The 22,176-nt window shown below is 40.0% G+C and overlaps 1 protein-coding gene across 2 annotated transcripts in view; it reads right to left on the minus strand.

Moving 5' to 3' along the window:
* Positions 1-12,409: 12,409 nt before the first annotated feature.
* RCL1 (RNA terminal phosphate cyclase like 1) overlaps positions 12,410-22,176 on the minus strand; it is a 33,158-nt gene continuing 23,391 nt past the window's right edge. For both annotated transcript variants that reach the window (XM_059493009.1, XM_059493010.1), the window contains 2 exons: positions 20,353-20,456; positions 12,410-14,281 (listed from right to left, as the gene is read on the minus strand). In XM_059493009.1, the coding sequence (XP_059348992.1) occupies positions 14,131-14,281; positions 20,353-20,456 (255 nt within the window). In that variant the 3' untranslated portion in view covers positions 12,410-14,130. The remainder of the gene's footprint in view (positions 14,282-20,352; positions 20,457-22,176) is intronic.

The raw sequence follows: 22,176 nt of genomic DNA on the forward strand, positions 1-22,176 counted from the left end.
TACTGTTCCTCTGAGAGACAGTAGAAAGTACCTAAGAATACCTTCTGTAATGCATTTCTGCAAAGACAGCTTTTGGAGCATATACCTAAGAACGCAAAAGGCACTCAATTGTACCTCACTGGAAGATGCACTTCTTTGTCAGCTCCTTCTCCAACAGCCCAATGTGTTCTTGATCAGGTACAAAATGCTGCATCACACAATAATCCCATAGGAAACATTTTTGAAAAACCCAAACAAACATAGAAAAGCCCTACAAGAACAAGCATGAGTTCAGTTGCTGAGCAAGTAAAAAGCACTCAGAGACTACAGTGACTAATGCAGGACAGTGACTTCTATAAACTAGAGGAATGGAAACAGGTAATGCTCCCTGTGTGTCCAAAACTGCTCTGTTTCCTTTCCCAGAAGTTTCCAGGAGTTGGATAAGCTTTCATTTTCCAAGAGCTCTCTGGAATTCCCTCCAAACTATACAAGGAGAAGACAGAGAAGCCTGCTTTGTAGGCCACAGTGATCAGGAATAGTTCTCTGCCTGACAGATTGTATGAGATGGGTATGTCAGATGTCCAGTGGCATTAAATCTTGGATTTAAAAGGATTGCATAGCAGTATTGCTGCCTTTGTTAATCAACATTGGTAGCATATGCAAAAGTCACCCATATGTAGTGCATGAGATTTCCCTCTGCACCTTTCAAATTTAATTGTTCCAGTTTTGTGGATTTCAATAGTGTCTGATAGGTTTTCTGCAAATAAAGATTAAATAATTTGCTTATTTACTGTTTAGTGAAGCTAATTGCCTCATGTGAGTAGTAAGGTCTGCACTGATCTCCATACCACTTGTGGCTCTATTAAATGTTGCAATCCTTTGAACACTGTTATCCGTGTGGCTCAGCACAGGTTGGTGTGGATCTGATACAGAAATGGAGTAAATTCCTTTCTTGCCAAGTTAGTTGAGTCACAACAGAGCAGCAGCATGGGATTTCCTTTTAAGGAACATGTGCCTTTCTCTTATTAGAGGATAAAACCTAGTGTGCAGCCAACAATTTAGTAGCTGGAAAAAGCAGGCAGGCAAGTAAGCACAAGCAATTGGTTTAACTGTAGAACTTCAAAATAAATTTTTGAAATGCAGTCCAAAGATGGGAAATGGCTTGGTTTAAATGGTATTACAGGGGACAACAAATTTACTGTCACCCTATGACTTTTTTTGCTTAGTAAACATTTAGGTATACTAGTACTACACAGTGAGGAAAAGGGTCAGTAAGCCTGAATTTCTACTCAAAATCTGCTAACAGAATTAATAAAATTAATAAAACTGCAGTCTGAGGCTGAAGGAGAACCTTCAAGCACTGAAGACTCAGCTTGTCTTGAGTTTGTTAGTGGCTCTGCTGTCAAAAGTCCTAGTGATTACAATACAAATGCTTCAGGAGTCCATCAGTGTGCCAGGACTCCATCAAGTGACTGCTTCCTAACCAACTTTTGCTTGCATAGGTTCTGTTTTGCTTTGTTTTCCCTTTCATCTTTAAAGCAGGGTATCTTCTGTACCTAACTGGTATCTAAATACAATAACATATGCGTTTGTCCTAGATTTGCGTGTCCAGGTTTTGGTAGTGGGGGAGCTACTGGCTTCTGTCGGAATATGCTGGAAGCATCCTCCATGTCTGCTAAAGCCAGTGTCAGGACACCTTCAAGACAGACATGCTGCTGGCCAAGGCTGGGACAATCAGAAATGATGGTAATTCCTTTTGGTAACATGTTTAAGAAGGAAAAAAAGTTATTGGGTAGATGTAATTGCAGCCAGAGAAGAGCAGAGTGAGAGTGTGTGAGAGGAACAGCTCTGCAGGCAGCCAGGTCAGTGGAGAAAGGGAGGGACAAGGCAGACACTGTAGCTGGGATTCCCTCACAGCACATGGTGCAGCCCATGGTGAGGCAGCTGTGCTCCTGCAGCCCATGGAGATCCACAGGGATCCATCTGCAACCTCTGAAGGAGACCCACACCAGAGCAGAGGGATGCCCAAAAGAGGCTGTGACCCCAAGGGAGGCCTATCCTGGCAGGGACCTGCAGACCCAGGGAGAGAGGAGCCTACACTGGAGCCGGTTTCCTGGTAGGACTTGTGACCCTGTGAGATCTCATGCTGGAGCAGGCTGTGCCTGATGGATTGCACCTGTGGAAGAGCGCAATCTTCCTGTGAGATGAGCTCACACTGGAGAAATTAATAGGGAACTGTCTCCTGTGGGAGGCACCCCCCACTGGAGCATGGGGAAGACTTGTCTCCCTGAGCACTGGGAGAAAAAATGTCTGATGAGCTGACCATAACCCGCGTTCCCCTTCTGCCTGCACCAGTGCAGGAGGAAGTAGAGCTAGGAAGGAAGAGAAGTGGGGAAAACTGTTTTTAAGGTTTGTTTTACTTCTTGTTATCCTGATCTGATTTTCTTGGTCCTAAATTCAACTAATGACCAAATTCAGTCTGTTTTGCCTGAGATGGTAATTGGTTTACCAGTCTCACTGACATTATCTCAAATCATGAGCCTTTCACTATATTTTCTCTCCCATGTCTAGTTGTGAAGGAGTGTTAGAGTAGCTTTGTTGGATACTGGTATCCAGCCAGGATCAACCCCCTACTGAATTCAAAAGGTTTTCAGTGCTACTCTTATACAAATTGTATTCATATTCATAATAAAGATAAATTAAAGTGCCTTCCTAGGTCTACCTATCAATAGGAAAATAACTTTTGACAAAGAAATTGTCTTTGAAAATCCCATAGAAATAGGGAAGTCTACTAGATTGAAAACCTCTCAAAATAGATTTTGAAGGGCCCAGGTCTGTTTTTCCTTTTGAAAAATCAAACCAAAATCACCTCAGCCTTTCTTACCCTAGGCAAATGTGGGGAACAGCCTGCTTTCCTCATATACACAATCTAGTGTTTCTCTATTCATTCTTGAGGTTTCCAGATATTTAAAGGGACTCAGAAACTGACCAGAAGTACTCTAAGGCACACTTATAGGTTTCCAGCACAGTTCACCTTCTTTGGGACTTCGTTGTGTACAGTGTTCATGACTATGTAATGACCTGGCATCAATTTGTGGAAAGTAAGATTGTTCTTTGAATAGTGTTTTCACATGTATATATATATATATATATATATATATATATATATATATATATAAGAATTATTTTCTTCTATCTCAAGACATGAATGGAGATTTAGATGAGAACAGTTGTTACGGATTCTTAAAATTAATATTTCTAGAAGTTAATTATGTACTGTTTAATAATGTCTGATTTTAAATGCAATGGAATGCAGCTCCACACATATTCTTTTACCATGCATTATTATGGAAAGTTAACTTTCCTGAGCTTGTTTGGCAGCAGTTATCTATCTGTGAAAGCCAGGAAGCTTCAAAAGTTAATGTTTATGTAAATTCATTTCCATCAGTAGTGTTTCGTCCTGTTGGATTTGGGGTTTTTCTTTGTGTTATTTAACTGTTGTGTAATTTCATCTGCTTTTGTATGTAGCAGGATGTGAGGGTGATACAGCTAGAAACTAAAAGGACAAAAGACAACACAACGGGGTAACAAAAACCCTGTTACAGTCAACTGTTGAAGTTTTTGAATTTCCTCACTCGACTACATTTAAGATACAATTACTAAGCCACTTGGATGCTACACAGAAAATCAATGTCATGAAAGTGAACCAAGCGTACCTTGCAGATTTTCCTAACTGCCTTCTGTACTCACATCAATCACCAGAGACCTCAATTAGGGTTCTTGAGCTAGGATGGGGAAGAGAAGGCTTCAGGGAGAAGGCTTCAGGGAGACTTTAGAGCAGCCTTCCAGTTTTAGCAACCTTCCTGTAAAGGAGTCTTACAGAAAGACCACAGAGACTCTTTTTACATGGGCATGTAGTGACAGGACAAAATGGCTTTAAACTGAAGAAAGTAGGTTCCGCTTAGATATTAAGAAGAAATGCTTTATTGTGAGAACACTGAGGTGCTGGAACAGGTTTCCCAGGGAAACTGCAAATAGTCCATCCCTAGAAGACGGAAGGTGAAAGTTCAAGATTAAATTGGATGTGACTCTGAGTGACTTGGTATAGTGGAAGATGTCCCTACCTATGACGGGGGCATTAGAACTAGATTATTTTTAATGTCTCTTCAAACCCAAAGCATTTTATGATTCTGTAAGAGCAAGAAACTTTGATATACACACACAAATATACAAACAAGAAACTTTTATGAAGTGATTCTAGAAGTCTCTACTTACAGTAAACACAAAGTGAAAAATTTGTTTGTAGTTAATTTTTCCACATGGTATTCTCATCTTAATATTTCACAATGAAGTGAAGACACTGAATTTCACTTTTGTTTCTACTCAGTTTTACTTCTGATTAATAGTACATAGGAGCAGCAAGTTGTGTTTTGATTCATAGCTCTGGAAAAGGATGAGCAGAGCTTAAAATCAGAAACCTATTCCAGTCTGAAATACAATTATAAAAATATGCAGTCTGCTGATTCTTCAAATGTGCTAAGTAATTATTAATTAAAATGAATATATTAATTAAAATGAAAATAGATATGAGACCTACTGCTTTATCAATATTTCTGGGAAAGTTATTTCAGGAAAAAGCTGGATATCAATGTTGGTATCAAATATGCACACTGGCAAAACTGTAATACAAAAATATTTTATGTTAAAAATAAATTATTAGGTATCTTTAACATAGTTGTTTTGCTTTTGAAACGTTGGCCCAATTTTAGTTAAAACTAGCAAGAGTATAGGGTTTTCACAAAGAAGTAAATTCCTAGATTCAAAAAGGTATGGACCTCTACAAACCAGCTGAGAGAGGCCTGTCCCACATGCCACTGCTTTAGTAATACAGCTTTAATTAATTAATTGTGGGATCAGACTTTACATAATTTAACTACTGATTTTCACTATTGCTTTGTATTTACAATGGTACAAACAACATCAAACCCATGTCAAATCACTGATTTCTTCTCCTCCCTTATTTTCAAATTCCAAGATCAGTTAAAGATCTTTCTTTGTAATTAAAGCAATAAATCACATTCAGCTTTTTAATTTCCTATATTAAAAGAAGCACCCAGCAACTATTAAATTTGAAAATATTGATATCTTGTTCCACTCTTTATAGCGTAATGGAAATAAACTACATACTGGAGCTCTCTGGGACAGCGTTTCAGGATCTAGAAATAGCTTCCTCTGACTCCTTCTCTTAGAGGAGGAAGATTTTAAGATAAGCGATTCCAGTAAATATTCCCTGACACTGAGGCACACGTACAAAATACAGCAAAAAAGCTCTCCCTAGGGCAAAGAATACATATCACTTGCCATTAAGCTTCCTCAAACTTAGGTTATAAAAGATATTGTCAAGGTAGCTGTACCTCAGGCAGAAACAGGAGTTAACTTGATCCTTCCAGGGAGTAGCTTCAGAGTGTGTCATTCCCAAGATACTTTTCATGTATTTATCTAATTGCTTCAAAGAGCAGAACTAGTACTCATCTACAGAAATGAAGGAAAGCTAGATGTCATGGTTTTCGATCAATGCCAAGTAATGTTGAATCTGGCATTTCCAGGACCAGAGAAGCTGCAAGAGTGCCCTGAAGCCCTGGCACTGCCTTCAACACAGCTAGACCTGTGGAGGAAACCTAGTCCTCTGAGATGAGTCACAGGGTGTCCAACCCTCCCGGTTTTGAACCTCTTCTATTCTGCTTCCTCTGCTGCTACAGAATTGAGTCAGCCATAGACGGAAAGCCTAGAGCTACCAAAAAACACAGATGGATATTTTTGGTTACCAGAAATTGTGACAACAGGAGCCAGTTTGTGCTTAAGAAATGTTTGAGCAGGCAACATAAACAAATATTCTACTGACCTATGGAGAGGTTACCACTCAGTAAATGGCAGAGGAAGCAAATTGAAAAGATTGCAGAGGGAATGGCTTTTACTTGGAACTGCTACTGTTCTGCTTACCCTCAAAAGTGAAACTAACAAGCCCCACACAGAGCTGTTTGAGTTTAATATTTGGCTAGCAGCTGCAGTAACACCAGAAGAAGTGGATTGTCATGAAAGTGGTTGGTGAGATGGAACTACTGAACTATTATGGTTAGCATCTGTGATTTTTTTATATGAGCTAGCTCTGCAAAAATATGCTGGCAAGGGTGTGGAATTATTTTTTAATTCCCTAAAAAATGCTAGTGGGCAAAAGAATAATATTTTAAAATAGCATTATAGATTTTAAATATAAACAGATAATTGAAACAGTAGCACAGTTATATTAGTTTCTTCAACTGCATGCTTCTATATATTCATGACTTTTATTCCCCACACTGCTTTCTTTAGCAAGAAGACAAAAAGTAGTATCTAATCCTCAAAGCTCCTTCTTTTAAGCTAACCTTGTCTTTGTGCTGGAGATAGTCTTTGCAGTAGCAATGGTAGACACCTTATACGATGAAATGCAGTAAGGGTTTTCACCAGTGGAAAGTTAATGACAGAAACTCCCAGTATTGATAAGCAAACACAACAGTAGGCTGGCTTCCTTAACAGAAGGTCTTAAAACAATAAAGTATTTCAACTTCATAAGACTGGAGCTTTATATCAAGATTTTATCTTGTACAATTCAGAAACATAGGACTTTATAAAAATGTGCTCATTGTCCATTTTGTAGCACAATATTCCACCAGTTTTAAAGCAGGCCATACATGTTAGTGCCAGTCAGCAAGAAACTTTGATTCTGAGTGTTAGGCTTAAGTTCCTTTCTTGCTCCCCTTTTTTCCAAAAGTCAGAGGATTCAGCCAGAGGACTATTACTTTTCAAGATGGCAAGCCTTCAAGGAGACCTCTGAGACGGAAAGATGAGGAAAATGCTTTGTTTCTACAGCAGGAACTACTAGGGCAGATTTACTTAGAAAAAATCCAATCTGTCTCTTCACTCTTCTATTTCAGAAATCTTGGATGAAAATCCCTGTAGTGAGACAGATCAATGACCAGTGGAAAAAAAGAGAGGAAGCTGTCTGGCTGAGTGGCCAGGGGAGGATTCTGTGTGCATAGAGGGAACAGAGAAGTGAAATTATGTAGCAACTCAGAGTCCCACTGCAGCATAGTGGGGATTGTTCTTCCAGCTAGTACAATACAGCAAAGATCATGGATCTAACAGGAGTGAGAAGAGATCAGTGGAGAAAGGGATATATCACAATGGAAAGCTTTCTCAAGTAAAACTGGCAAAATTTAGTCTTTAGAGGTAAACAAAATAAACCAAACAAATTCTGTGAAAAAAGCAAAAGCAAGAATGTAAACTTCACCAAAACAAACAATCAAACCCCACCACCCTCAAACCAAAACCAACGTTAAAAAAGAGCAGAAATAGAATAGGGAGATTCAGACTTGTAGAGCCCAAAAAAGCTTATAGCCATCATAAAGTGAGGCAAATCTGAGGTTCTGTGAATCTTGATATTTTCTAGTCCAGCTCCCTGTGGGATAAAAATGAGTAACTTTATTCTTCTTTACCACTGGCACAAAACACAGACTTTGGAACAGAGGATAAAAATGCGTGAAGCCAAGAATTACATTGCATGTAATGCAAAAAATGTACCTTTTAATATTTATATGCCTATGACTTGAGAATAACAATTCAAATAGTATATTAATTGATTGTTATCAATCAATTAATATACGATTATTGCCTGGAGAAGACATAAGACAGAGGAAATCAGTGAGAGACTTCCCTGAAATCACACTAAAAGTGTGAAAAGAGACATTTCGGACAAGTTCTTTCATAGCAGCTCTTTCTTTGAAAGTGATTCAGTGAAGAAAATGCCATGAGCATAAATATGATTAAGTTTTCACTCCATGTGTCAGGCAAGTGACAATTTTGGTAATTTCTTGTATTTTCCTTACAATGTCTCAACAGCTACTCAACAATTTCTGGCAAAAATTTGCTCTTTTCTGTGCAAACTTATGAGACTGAGAACGGAAAAGAAGGGTAATAAAATTCTATAATATCCTTCTCCTTGGCTGTTAGTTATACTCTCTTTTTGCTTCTTACTGTAATTTTCAAGTTTTTAAAAAATCTGCTAACAATTTTTATTTAACTCTGCAAACTGAAACAGATGTCCATTCTTTATTTGTACTTTAAACTAAAATGAAGAATTCCTCTTTAGGCAGCTGCCATACCCAGCCTCTGGTGATGCAGCTTTAGACTAGCCCCCCTCACCCTCTTGTTGACTAAGGAACTCAACTGTGTCTTGTCTAATAGCCTGTTCTTCTAAGATGTTCTACATAGCATGGAAAAAGCCAGATCTTCCAGAACAGCTCCTCTCTTTGAATTCATGCATCATTGCTTAAAAAAGTCTAGAGCAAGATCTTGACACTGTTTCAAGACAAAACTTGCTGCTGACATAAATGGTGAAGTACAGTATTTTTGCTAACAACCTGACAAACACATTCCAAAAGAAACAGAAATACCTTTTTCTAGTCTGTCTTATTTAGCCCTGGACTCACTGTGGATGTGTTCTTTGAAAATATATTATGTAGATTACCTATGTGCAAAAAACCAAGTGAAAATAGGAGATAATAAACTTGTGGCATGAATTATTAAGTAGATTTTTACAAACAATGCTCAGAAACATTCTTCAATAGAAATTCTTTCCAAGTCACATTCTGAATGTTTAGATGTGTTTCTAAATACAAATAGTTTTATGAATCTCTCAGGAAGCCATACTGTTTCAAGCACCTTCTGAATGCTGGCACACAAACAAAACAGTATGCCTGTAGTTTTCTTCTCTTTTTTCCCCACTTTCATGATGTTAAAACCAAAAAAAGTGTAAATAATCAAAATTCATGCATATTTTGATCTAGATGCATCTTGCAAATCTTTAGCATATTATACAGAATCAAAACTTATTTCCAGACACGCAAAGAAAATTGTTTATCTTGATGTGCTGAGGGATGATGATTTAGAACCATAGACTTAACTTATGGAATATATCCACATTCATCAAAGTCAAGAAAATATACCTAATTTATGCAAAATTTGCTAAAGCAGTTTTTTTCTTATCCTTGGAGACAGTTTAGGACTGAAAAAAGATTTAAGTAACTTTCAAGGAGCAACATGGCGGCAGGTTAAAAATGCAGTGGGAAGGGGTAAGGCATTTTGTTCTGAAGCATGTAACTTCTGAGGCATCCTGCAAAACTAAGTGCCCTCCTGGCCTGTTGCATTTTGTAAAGTGGAATGTGTCATTGCCATGTAGTGATGACCACTGGAATCAAGCCCTTAATCCTACTAGTTCATCTGTAATTAAGCACCAGACACCTTCAAGGCCCTACAGATTTTCACCATGGGATCACTGTTGAAGGAGCACTGATGTTTGTTGTGTGAGCAGCACAGCGGAGGCTGCCAGGGAAGCATGGCCAAACTGGTACTGAGAAGAGGGAGTGACAATGTGGCAAACATACAGCATGAGGACAAACACGCAAAGACACAGCCTACCTCTGTGTGCTGTTGTGCAGAGCAGTTGCTGCTTCAATTTCCGTGGGCACCCAGCCACTGCTCACCCTCATGTAAAGAATTTATTTTGGCCTTTGTTTTCTTGTTGCTACATCCTTGATCAATACCACCTTAAACCAGGTTTCTTCTCTGGGTCTCCTTATTGCTACATACACAGAGTTTTTCTATACTCTCTAATACACAGGGAATACAGGTCTGGCCACTCTTCTTAGTGTATATACATAATCTTACTATTCCAGGAAAGAGATTAGCACTAACACCTGACATCTATTGCTACAGATTTACTACAAATCACCCTAATAGTTCTGTCTTGTAGCAATGTCACAACTCAATTTATATCTAGTCTAAGTGCTATTTGGACATTGTGATGCTGTGACACAGTGCATGACTTGCTTCTGTTACTCATCCAACACCGTCACCACACAATTCAGCCCACACAATCTCTTCCCTGCAGGACTTTCTGTCTTTTTACCCTTCTCACTGACAACAGGTTATAGGTGTTTTTCAGAACTTGTCAGTGGTGCTCAGAGGCAACAGGCACAAGGAAGACACTACAGTCCCCATTGTGAATGCTCTTTTAAGATACAGCTTACCAAGACCTAAGCAGTAACTGGAAAAGATGCTCCTTCCACATTTTTGTTTAGAGTTGCTGTGACGCAGTTGTGTGTCTCACTTGGGATCCCTTAGGAGCCAGATTAAATAGAAGTGGACACACATCAGACACACAAAATAAAAGCATGGAGATGGCCATACAATATTAAAAAAAAAAAAAGGGGGGGGAAATTAACTCAGACAAAATTGTGCATCCTGAAAATTGGTTTCTTCACTTGTTTGTCTTTTTTTGCCTCTGGTTTCTCAAGAGTATGATTGAGAAACAGGGAAGTGAACGTCAGAATTTGCAAGCACAGAATTATGCCTCTGTGGATTGAAACAAATCTGTATTACCCATGGGGAAGAGGAAGAAGAGAGAAAGTATATATGCTCTGGCAGTAACAAAACACCATTTTGAAAACATTACCCAAGACAGCCATGTACTTACTATTTTGGCCCAGATAAATTACCTACTGTGTGCTTCCCCAGACAGTTATTGCACTGGCTTCTAGCCATATGCCTTTGATAAAGTGCACTTGGAATGAAACAATTTTGCTTCCAATATAATCTCTTCTACTCCAGAAGCTGTCCCACACAACTTGCTACAGCAAGTTAGCATGGATTTTGTGACATAACCACAGAAGGTGCAGTCAAACTACAATCATAACATCATAGAAGAAAGTTTGACAACAGGTATTACAAAATTGGCAGGAGATGCAAGGTAAAGGCATATTTTACAAATACTTTTCACATTATCACTGTGACTGCAACTCTCATGGGACTGCACCTGCAGTAGTGCATTCCGCTCTGGGGACTCCAAAATAAGACCTGGACCTCTTAAAGCAAGTCCAGAAGATGCCCACAGTAAAGATCTGAGGGTTTGAGCACCTCTTCTCCTCATGAGGACAGGAGGGTTTGCTCTCTCCTCATGAGAGAGCTGGGTTTGTACAGCCTGGAGGAGATTCTGTGGAGACCTTACAGCACCTTTAAGTCAGTACCTAATGGAACCTAAAGGAAGGCTGGAAAGAACTTTTTAAAAGGGCTTGGTAGTGACAGAACAAGTGGTGATGGCTTTAAGCTAAAGAAGGTATGTTTAGATTAGCTATTTGAAGAAATTCCTTACTGTGAGGGTAGTGAGCTGCTCTAACAGCAGCTCAGTGCTCAGTAGCTGTGGATGCCCAACCCCTGGAAGTGTTCAAGGCCAGACTGATTGGGTCTTTGAGCAACCTGGTTGGGGGGATGGTGGAACTAGATGATCTGTAAGGTCTCTTCCAACCAAAACCATTTTGATTTTATTATCAGAGCTGTTCACCCAAAGGGATTAACTAAATTACTGATGGATTGTTCAGAGCACAGGATTATTCATGTACAGCTAATCACTTCAAGTTTAAGTTACCTGAGTATTACTCTGCTATAGATGGACTGAGATGAAAGATGTGTCTCCTAGTAACTATCATCTTCACCATAAAGTCTGTGGCTACCAACACGATGAATTTTTTTCACCAAAAATTGATTTCCTCTGTCCAGCTCTAAAATTAACTATCTTACTGCTCGTGTGATCAGACCACCAAAGCAGATGTCAGTTGCTGTTCTGCCGATAAACAAACAGCTTTTATCTGCAGGATTTCCTTCTAATAAGTACTTTTCCCAGAACATGAAGGTCATATAATTTTAAGACAGTTCTTACCTAAAATCTCCTCTGGAATTGTTAATATTTCTCCAAAGAGTGACTGTTCTTGAAAAACTTACCAGTTTCATATACCATTCCTTTTTTCTGTAAGGCAACAAGCAAATTCACAGGGCTTGAGTTGTTGCAGAAAGTGTTGTGCTGTAGAGCTGTGCAATTTGCAGCAGGGCTAAGGCTTACCACTCCAATTTTAATACTGAGGTTAAGTACAGGTAATTGTGTAACATAATATCTGCTGCTTGGGCAACTTATTGCCATCTCTATGCCTGGTGCAACTGGAACATTTGGAAAAACAGCTTTATAGTTAAGCTTAAAAAGAATAAAGCTTTTAATTTTTGAAATTGTGACAATACTTGCAAATTTTTATTTAAGCAAATTTTGGAAATTGGACCTGTGGCACAAACTTGATTCTTTAACTAATGTAAGGTTTATATTTTTATTCAAGTGGCTTTTAATTTTAGTTTGTACATTTCATCTTTTGGATCAGTAATGACTTGCATTTTGGGTAATTTTAATTTATGAAATTTCTAGTTTTTTCATTACATAGCGACAGAAGGGAACAAGGTAAATTCTTTCACGACTGTATTCCTTCTAACTTAAAATGTAAAAAATATAGTCAAGTTATTTTATTTCACATCCTATTGTTTTATTTAGGATTTCCTTAGCTGCAAGTCAAATTTTGGAAAGCTAATAAATTACAGGAATGGCTTCACCCTTTCCTCCCTCTCTGGAAACTCCCATAGTTGGTTTTTTCATGTATTAATTCAAGATAGCCATTTATATTATGAAGGGCTTAGGAAAGACTTCCAGGCTTTTTTTTTTTCCCAATTGTTGTCTGTTTTACTTCAAAGGGAAATAAAACTTTATTTAGGAAAAAAACCAAACTTTATTTTTTCAAATCATGTCTGACAGATTGCAACACAAACAAAGTACAGTAAAAAAATTACTCACACGGCCTGCAAAAGTTAACAAGACAGTAATCAAATAATGAACTTCTGTCCAAGTCCTTTTTGTGTCCAATATACATTCTTCGTACTACAGAGTAATGCCCACTTTACAGTGGCATCAGATAAAGTTTGTGAAACCATTTTAACACAGTCACTGGTATCTGCTCTCTCTATATAGCAGCTTTTGACACAGTTTTATATTCCTCCAGACACATGAAGGATAATCTGAAGTCAAATATGAATTTCTTCCCTTGTGTCAGGAGTTCAGCATTAACTTCCACAGGTTTGCCTGGAATCTACCTGAGGCCTTTCATGGGTAAATATATACAACCTGGTAGAAACTGTTTTTGCGTCTGTCAATCCATCCCATACAGCATTATTGGCACTTTAAAAAGGGAGCAGACGCACAAAATACGATGGTGAAAGTGAATAAATTTTTCTTTCTCAAAACCTACAGCAATTTTTGCTACTTTTAACAACTAATTGTGAGCCACGTGTATAGCATGCCAAACAAACCTAAAAAGAATATATGTGATAAGTCAAAAGCTGCCATGGAGGTTTCTCCTCCCATGCCCATCCTTGCAAGAGGCTAAAATAAGACAGTATAGGCTGTGATCTCCTCTACGGTATTCTAACATTAGGAAAAATAGTAGAGAGATATTTTAATCTTTCTTTGAAGCTGCAACCCTGAGATGAGCTCAGATGGTTAAAGCACAGTGCTAATAATGCCAAGGTCATGGGTTTCATCCCTGTATAGGCCATTCACTTAAGAGCTGGGCTCAGTGATCCTTCTGGGTCCTTTCCAACTCAGACTATTTTGTGATCTGTGAATTTAGTAAATGTAAACAGGAGTGGAGCATTGGACAAATTCTACACACACACACAATGTATAAACAAAGAATTGCTGTCATACCTTTAATTTTCATGCCAATATTATCTCTGCAATTACCTCAATAATCTAATATTTCCGTTCTGATCATTTGTTTCGCAATGCAAAGCTTGTTTTTGTTTTCCCTCTCTATCTAAACCTCTCAGAAAAAGCTACAAGTGAAAGCAGTAAATACATAAAACCAGAGCACTCACCTCATTAAGGCCTGAGAGCACAGCGACATGAGGCACTTGTGTCCCATTCAGTGGAATACAGTGCAGAGAGTCCCAAGTCAGCTGAGACTCCAGAAAGCCACTCCAAGCAGCACAGAATACTGGCATTGCATTTATAAATAGCACAGATCTAAATAGTCTGAAGTCAGCTTTATTGTTTACATGCAGTGAGCTTGGGTAACCTCGCACTGGAATCATCACAAGTCTCCCTACGCCAGAGTAAGTACAGAGACAGGTAGGGTTTATTACATCTTTGCAGCATTTTCTGTCTTTCACAGAGTCTGTAGATGTTTTTTATCTTATAGTTTTACTGAGGTTGCAAAATCCAATGCCAACACAGGTCATCAAGACTTTCTCCCCACCCATGTGCTCTTCCTCAGCGGTCTTTGTTTCCATTTTAAACATGATCTGGAAGAAGCTTCTGAGGTGTCGCAGAAACTCAATTCTGAATGAGAGAAAATAATACTGTTTAAGAAACAAAACAGAAAGTCCAATAGCATTATGTACTAACACAGATTCCAGCAATGAGCATGTGAATGAAATAAGAAAATAGTACAGAGGAACAGGGCTACAAGCTCCAAACACTGTTCTCACTTGTGTTGTAGAAGTTGCTAGTGACCCTTCCTGAAACCTCTGCATTCTCTGCAGAAGCAGAGAGAGGAATGGCTGGTAACACAGCAAGACAAAATGGTGAGGGGAGAAGAAAGAAAGGAGAGAAATGTAGCTAGGCAAGTTATTTGCTCCTGATGCCGACTCTTCATCAGAGCTATACGAACCCCATACAAACTCGTGATTCTCCTTTCCCTTGCCCAATGTTTAAAGCAGAAATAAAACATAAACAGGCTTGGGTGCATACTTTAAGAGAGATCCCAAAGCATGTGTTTGATTTCTGACTGATTACTGACTTCTCCACTTCTCAGTTAAATGTTTCATTAGGATTATATTCAGACTTAGAATTCTTCCTGTTTTCCCATTTTCAGGAAAAAAAAATTCCTTTCATAATTTCAGACAGAAAGGCAACAAGAAACTGAACAATCACACTGATCCTAAACAAACACTGATTGGAGGGTGAGTAACACGAAAAACTATAAAAAAAGAAAAAACCAAAAACATCCAAGAAAACATTTTTGCTGGCTTCTCCAAAAGAGGGAACATGCAATTGCACCAAAAGACTACGAAAGAAAATTTGTAATTGCTTCTGACAGAAGTTTGGACTCTTCCAGTCATGGCCACAAGCAAGTCTGCAGTCTTGAACAAAGATGTAATCTCCTCCAGCAACTGATATGCACCTTTCTTAGTTCAAAGAAATGGAATGTGGATATCCAGTTCACACATTACCTTGTCTGCTCTACGTGCTGAAAGCATAACTGCAAGCTAATCACACATACATCATTACAACAAATCAAGAGTAAGTATCCACAAAATGGGAAGAAGGAGAACAAAAGCCTAAGCCTGTCCCACTGTGGCATCATGAGGCCTCTGAAAGCCTCTTGGCAGCTCCTATCCACAGAAATTGTGAAGGAGTACAAGGAAAATTGCAGGAGCAAAATTGCTTTATACACTTCAGCTGGGCATGCTGCTGTTCCTGCACTCAGATATATGCATGGGAGAGGAGGAAAATGGCAGGAGCTGGAAAAAGAGAGGCTGTGCCATCTATACTGGTGTGTGCTTGGGATGATCTCAAGTATCTCTGGGGCAATCTGCTAAATACCTCTGCAGGGTGAATGTGGGCACATTCCTCCCAATGTATCCTTTCTCCTGCACCTTCCTGGACTGATAACTTGCTTCAGCACACACACCAGCTTTCTCATCTCTCAAATGAACTGGCAGTTGAAAGAAAGAACTGAAAAGCACCTTTTCTTCCATGCCTCCCCAGCTGCAAGGTTTCTCGTTGCAGCTATAGTAGGCAAATGGGCATATGCTGGCACAAATCCTCAGTAAAGCAGACAGACCACAAGCTCTGTATCAGCCTTCTCCTTAGCTGGGTCCTTTCACAGGCTCTGGCAGTGTGACAAGAAAGCAGCCAAGCCCAAAACAGGAGAAGTGAACTGCAAGCAGGCGCTGCCGTGTAAACTGTAAAAATGACAGAGGCCATGTGGAGCCAGAGATTCAGGGAAAAATCCTAAAAGGTGATCAGGAAACTGCAATATGTTGGTGGGATCAGTTCAGCCCACACCTCTCTGCACGTAGCTGGGCTACCCTGCATCTCTGCATCTTTTCCCTTTTGAATAAAAGCAGTGAGAAAAATATCAGCCCCTACACACATGGGAAAGGCTCTCTGGGGTGCGAGCAAGGGGAAGGCTGCCTGGGGACACCAGGGGAGAACGCAGAAGCACCAAAAGGCCAGCTTGGAAGCACAAGTGGTACAAACCCTGCAAATAGAAGAGAAAGAGGCAGGAAAGTAGGGGTTTGTGACAGAAAGCAGGTTTGTATTAGCTCTGAGGTTGGTCTGGTCGCAGGTGGGCACCTCAAATAATAGCACAGGGCACACCAACCACACAGGCACAGGCTGCAAGACTGAGGGAGGGCGTGAAAGGTAGAAAGAAGGTACATTTGGCTGAAAATTTACACTCTGTGTTCAGGCAAGAACAAGGCAGCAGCTGAACAGAGCTGCTTCTTAGGTGCAGGGACAGCTACATGAGCCACACTGGAGGCCTTGTAGCCAAAAAAAGTTTATCTTTAACCTCAAAGCCTGTTAAGAATTACCAACAAGTACACAAGAACTTCACATATTGAGCAAAGCAACCAACTAACAGAGCAGTGTAAGAGGAGACCTGTGCACAGCAGTGCATTCTTGGTTGAGCTGCACCGGGGCCTGCACAAGGCTTTGCCTGCTAGCAGCGGCAGCCCCAGCACTGCTCTCCTGAGTGCTGCCACACACCTTCCCAGGAGGAGACAGACTGAGGAGCCAGGAGTGAGCATCCCCAGTCAGGAGAGAAACTGGAAGTGTCAGCTTGGCTGGGCAGAGGCACCCTAACCCTTTTGCCCTAAACCCTTGCAAAGCCATGGATTGGGGCACTCGGGCTTTTGAGGCACAACAGGCTTTCCTGTTGCTTTCTTTCATGTACCCCTGGCTCATGCTAATCCACCTGTATGCAGACAGTTCTGTCCTGCCAGACTGACCTCTGTGAGTTAGTGGGAGGCCAGCACCCTGCATTTGATTTTAAGCTCAGCTTGACAGAAAGGCACTTGCTTCTGTGAAATACAGACACTAAGAAAGGGGTAATGCAGAGCAGCTGCTGGCCATGCAGACTGTTAGCTCCACTGCCACTCACAACAGCCCTACTCATGGTGTTTCATTTCCACTCCCCATAGTTAGCTGAGGCAATGGATGTCTCCTGTGAAAATAAGAAGTTTCCTCATTCTAATGGATGTGTTCCAAAGTGTTTTGTCCCCATGTGATGCTCTCAGCAGCCAGCTGAACTGTCACATTCATGCTATATTATGCTGGACAGGGAAGCCAATAATACAGCTTTTAAGTAACTTCAGATTCTGTAGTGTGAAAGTGTTACATACAGAGAGGTCACAGCTCTGAAAGAAAAGAAGGGACAAAGACATGGAACATGATGATATTGCAATTTACTTCATAAGCTTGTGTATCCAATGAGTTGCTTGGGAGCCAAATTTACCAGTCCTTTATAAACAGCCCTGGTTGAGGGCACAAAAAGCCCTAGTTGTTGAATACATAAAAAGCTGCATTCTATCTGAACAGATCCCATAGGATTGATGAGTCACAGATTCTCACAGAATCACAGATTTTACAATACGCTGCTTCAGTATGTGTACTCCTGACCTTTATCCCTGCTGTATACACCTAGCTTGGAAGAAGTGACAACCTACCAACTTGAATTCATCCTGCTTACAAAATAAACTAGTGTAGTTGCTTGATTTTCACAGAAGAAAAAAAGGGTAAAAAATTAAAAAATACTCACAATGACAAGTGATTGGATTGTCTCATATGCTTAACTGTGCTCTTCAAACACTAATATCTACTCTTCTGAAACCTTCCACATGAATACTTACTTTATAGGGGATTACTCCCTCTTTGTGCAATGGGACACTCCCTGTCTTCCCCTCAAAATCTGCTGAATGTTGTTTCCAAGGTATCAGGAGCTGAGAAGAGCAGTTAGGTAATTTTTAGCTCTCATGTGATGGCACCACCATTCTTCAGTTATCACAGTACTGTACCTTTCACGTATACAGCACCGGTACCATGATAACCGAAAAAGGACAGTTCATACTCTTACTATTTGATGCCATTTCCAGATAAAAAAAACCTCCCTTCATCTGGCTAAAGAATAACTGCTCAGTCTCTAGAAATAACTGTGATCTAATAAATCCCTTGCAAGTCTGAAAAATTAAATTTTTGATAAATTGTTTTGATAAATTTGTTTTGATGAATTTTTTTTGATAATTTGTTTCCCTAACTAGTTTCTCCTAGAAGTCAATTAGGCCGCTGCTGTGAAAGATAATAAAAGGTGTTTTTATAAATACATTAAAAACTAAAGGAAGACTATGGAAAATCTCCATGCTTGACTGGATGTGGAAGGGAACATTGTCACCAAGGATGAGGAAAAGGCTGAGGTCCTCAATGTCTTCTTTGCCTCAGTCTTTAACAGTAAGACTCATCTTGAGGGCAACCAGCCCCTAGCTGGGGTACAGGGAGCAGAATAGATCTTCTGCAATACACGATGAAGTACTGAGACATTTACAATTTTATGGGATTGGATGGAATTCATTCAAGGGTACTGACGGTGCCGGCAGAAGCACTCACCAAGAAAATCTCCATCATGTAGCATCAGTCCTGGCTAACTGAGCAGGTCCCACAGGACTGGAAGTTGGCCAGTGTAATGATCATACCAGCAGGGTTAGAAGGAGGAACTATAGTAATAGCCCATGGCTTGGATGGGTACCCTCTTCACTAGGTAAAAAACCATTTGTATGGCTGGGCCCAGAGATTAGTGGGGCATGGAATTACATCCAGCTGGTGGCCAGTGACCAGTGGTGTTCCCCAGGGCTCTGTACTGGGGCCAGTTCTGTTTAATATCTTCATCAGTGACATGGATGAGGGGACTGAGTGTCCCCTCTATCAGTTTGCAGATGACACCAAGCAGGGTGGGAGTGCTGACCTGCTGGAGGGCAGGAAGGCTCTGCAGAGGGATCTGGACAGGCTGGAGCATGGGCCGAGCCCAGTGGTGTGAGGCTCAACAAGGCCCAGTGCTGGGCCCTGCCCTTGGGTCACAGCAACCCCAGGCAGTGCCACAGGCTGGGGCAGAGTGGCTGCAAAGCTGCCACAGGAAAAGGCCCTGGGGGTGCTGGTGACAGCAGCTGAGCGTGAGCCAGCAGTGCCCAGGTGGCCAAGAAGGCCAATGGCATCCTGGCCTGTGCCAACAATGGTGTGGCCAGCAGGAGCAGGGCAGGGATTGACCCCCTGTACTCAGTGCTGGTGGGTGAGGCCACACTTCAAATCCTGTGCTCAATTTTAAGCCCCTCACTCCAAGAAAGACATTGAGGTGCTGGAGCATGTCTAGAGAAGGGCAACAGAGCTGCTGAAGGAATACAAGTCCTGTGAGGAACACCTGAGGGAGCTTGAGGTGTTTAGCCTGGAGAAAAAAGGAGGCTCGTGGAGACCTTATTGCTCTCTACAACTGCCTGAAAGGACTCTGTAGACAGGTGAGGGTTTGGTCTTTTCTCCCAGGAAACAAGTGACAGGATTAGAGGAAATAGCCTCAAGCTCCACCAGTGTAGGTTCAGGTTAGACATCAGGAAGAGTTTTTTCACTGCAAGGGCTGTTAAGAATTGAAATGGGCCACCCATAATGGTGGTGGAGTCACAATCTGTGGAAGTATTAAAGAAACAACCAGACCTAGCACTATGGTCTAGTTGAGAAATAGTGTTCAATCAAAAGTTGGACTTGATCCTAGACGTCTTTTCCAACCTTGATGATTCTGTGATTCTGTAACCTGTGTTTACAACTAGCAATATAAGAAAATAATTTCTTTTCTATCCCCTGAACAACTACCAGCTACAGACAAAGCTTTAGTAAAAACTGAGACTGAAGGACCAGATAGGATTCTGCTTCCCAGTAAAACCTTAAAAAAGCACATAGCTCCATGAATCAAAGTCTTAAGCTGTTTCATAGGAACAATCACTGGCTAGCTATTTGAAATACAACACTTAATGACACAGCTATAGAGAGATCACCAGGGAAAACATAGTAGTGTACACTAGGCAATAAAAAGCCAACTGATGTACACATACATTCCACGTCAAGAACCATCAATAAACCCTGTCTCTGCAATTCTCAGAAACAGGAATAATATAGAACAGTAAGGGACTCATCTAACATGTAGCAACAAACCCTAGGCAACTTACACCACTTGTCTCATTTGAAGTCAGGTACAAGTTGTTCTATTTGTTACCATAGGCAAAATCTCCCATATACAAAAATAGCTGTGCAATAAAACTAGTGAATTAAAACAAGACTGTGTAATTGAACTGAACAAAACAACTTACGTGTATGGAGACAGAGGTCCCAACAGCACTTTGGAAACATCCCGCTGTCCAAGGGTCATAAGGAGCAGAGCAAGGCTCTGATTTGTTGAATCTACACAGCCTCCCTGCAAACCAAAATGTTTTAATAATTAATCTCTGTACAAACCAGAAATTGAGATGGGAGGAGAGTAACAAAGGCAAAAGATACACTTAAAAGGTGAAATACCACTCCCAATTTTTAAGGGCCAAGAAGATAAAAATCTAGATTTTTTTAACAATGAAAAATCAATTTCACATGGCTAGGAAAAGAATAGCCATAAAACCTATAAGAAGATCATATTAAATATTCCTCCTAATCTGTTTTAACACCTCAGAATGTAAACACTGAAGAATTTCTTTCCAGTAAATTGAAAAGAGGTATTAGTTCTAGTTGACATGCATCTGAAGATCCATGAATTCCAGCCCTACATTATAACAGTTACATTTGGACAAATAGTTCAGTGTTAGCAAGTGGGAAACGGCAAGTTAGAATTTATTTAGCACTTATCCACAAAAACCCTTGCTGCCAACTTTTATGAGTTTACACTTGTAAAACATTTCCCCTCCATCATTAAAATAGAAGATTTTTTTATTGCTAGTGTAAGAGCCATACATAAAATTAAGTGGAACCACATACACTCTTGTACATATTTGACTGTAGTAAGTCATATGCAAGGTAAATTGTTCTGTATGTTGAAAATATTTACTATAATGCATACATTAATTAGAACTGGAAGGCTAGAATTAGAAATTAGAATTGTTTACAAAACTGGAATATAAATTTAAAGGGATACTTTCAGTCAAAGCTGCTGTAGAGACCAGGCACATGAAATCTATGAATAGTATTCTGCTGCATCAGGCCTAATGCTAAATCCTCAGAATAGACTCTCTTGAAACCAAAACCTTACCTTTTTAAAACCAAATTCTCTAATAAGGTAAACTGACAGCTACCTTTGTTGACAAGGAAGGTAACCTATCATAATTTCAAGACATAACACTATCCAAGAAGGCAAGGGAGAAAATATATTTTGGATTACACAGATTAAGAGAATCAGCCAATGTGACAACCTCAGCACATTTACTCAGTGAGAGGCAGAAAGGCACAGCCTTTCCAAGGCGGGATACTGAAGACTTAATTTTCAAGATGGCCTTGCTTCTGTGTGACAACCTGCAGCTCCATTCTTCTGAAAAAAACTCTGTGCATTACATGCAAGGAACTACAGCACAGCAAAATAAGTAGCTCTATTGCATTCACTACCATGACCCAACTCCTAAAACACGCTCTTACAACAGTACTTGCCCTCTTAACTGTGTGAACTTGTCACACCAAAATGAAGTTCACATAACTCAATGCTGCCTGTAGAACTGATAAAAATTTTGCTTTATCTTGAGTGAACAGGGTACTTGCAGAATTTGCTGGTGCAATCTAAAGCCACAGATCTTACCAGCTGTATTTGCCAATGAAACATATACCAAAGCAGCTAAGAGTTTGGTAAGGATATTCCTGACACTGGACTTTCTGCAGTTGTAGTTTGGTCAGTAATAAAAATGCTCCTTCTTACTTGGATGAAAACTTCACATTTTCTGAGCTTGTTTTATTTCTCTGGAGCTGAAAACATTATAAAATATCTACTTTTATATCACAATTTATACAAAAGCTTTAATCAGCATGGAGACTACCATGTCCTAAGAAACAAAAACACAATGCATCCATCCTGTCCTAACTGCTTACATAAACTCCCTACATTGCTGCAGTGAGTCAGTCACCCTCAGTACTGCTATGCAGTAGCAATCTGCTATGCACAT

Source organism: Ammospiza nelsoni, chromosome Z (assembly GCF_027579445.1).
Source record: "Ammospiza nelsoni isolate bAmmNel1 chromosome Z, bAmmNel1.pri, whole genome shotgun sequence".
Lineage (NCBI taxonomy): Eukaryota > Metazoa > Chordata > Aves > Passeriformes > Passerellidae > Ammospiza > Ammospiza nelsoni.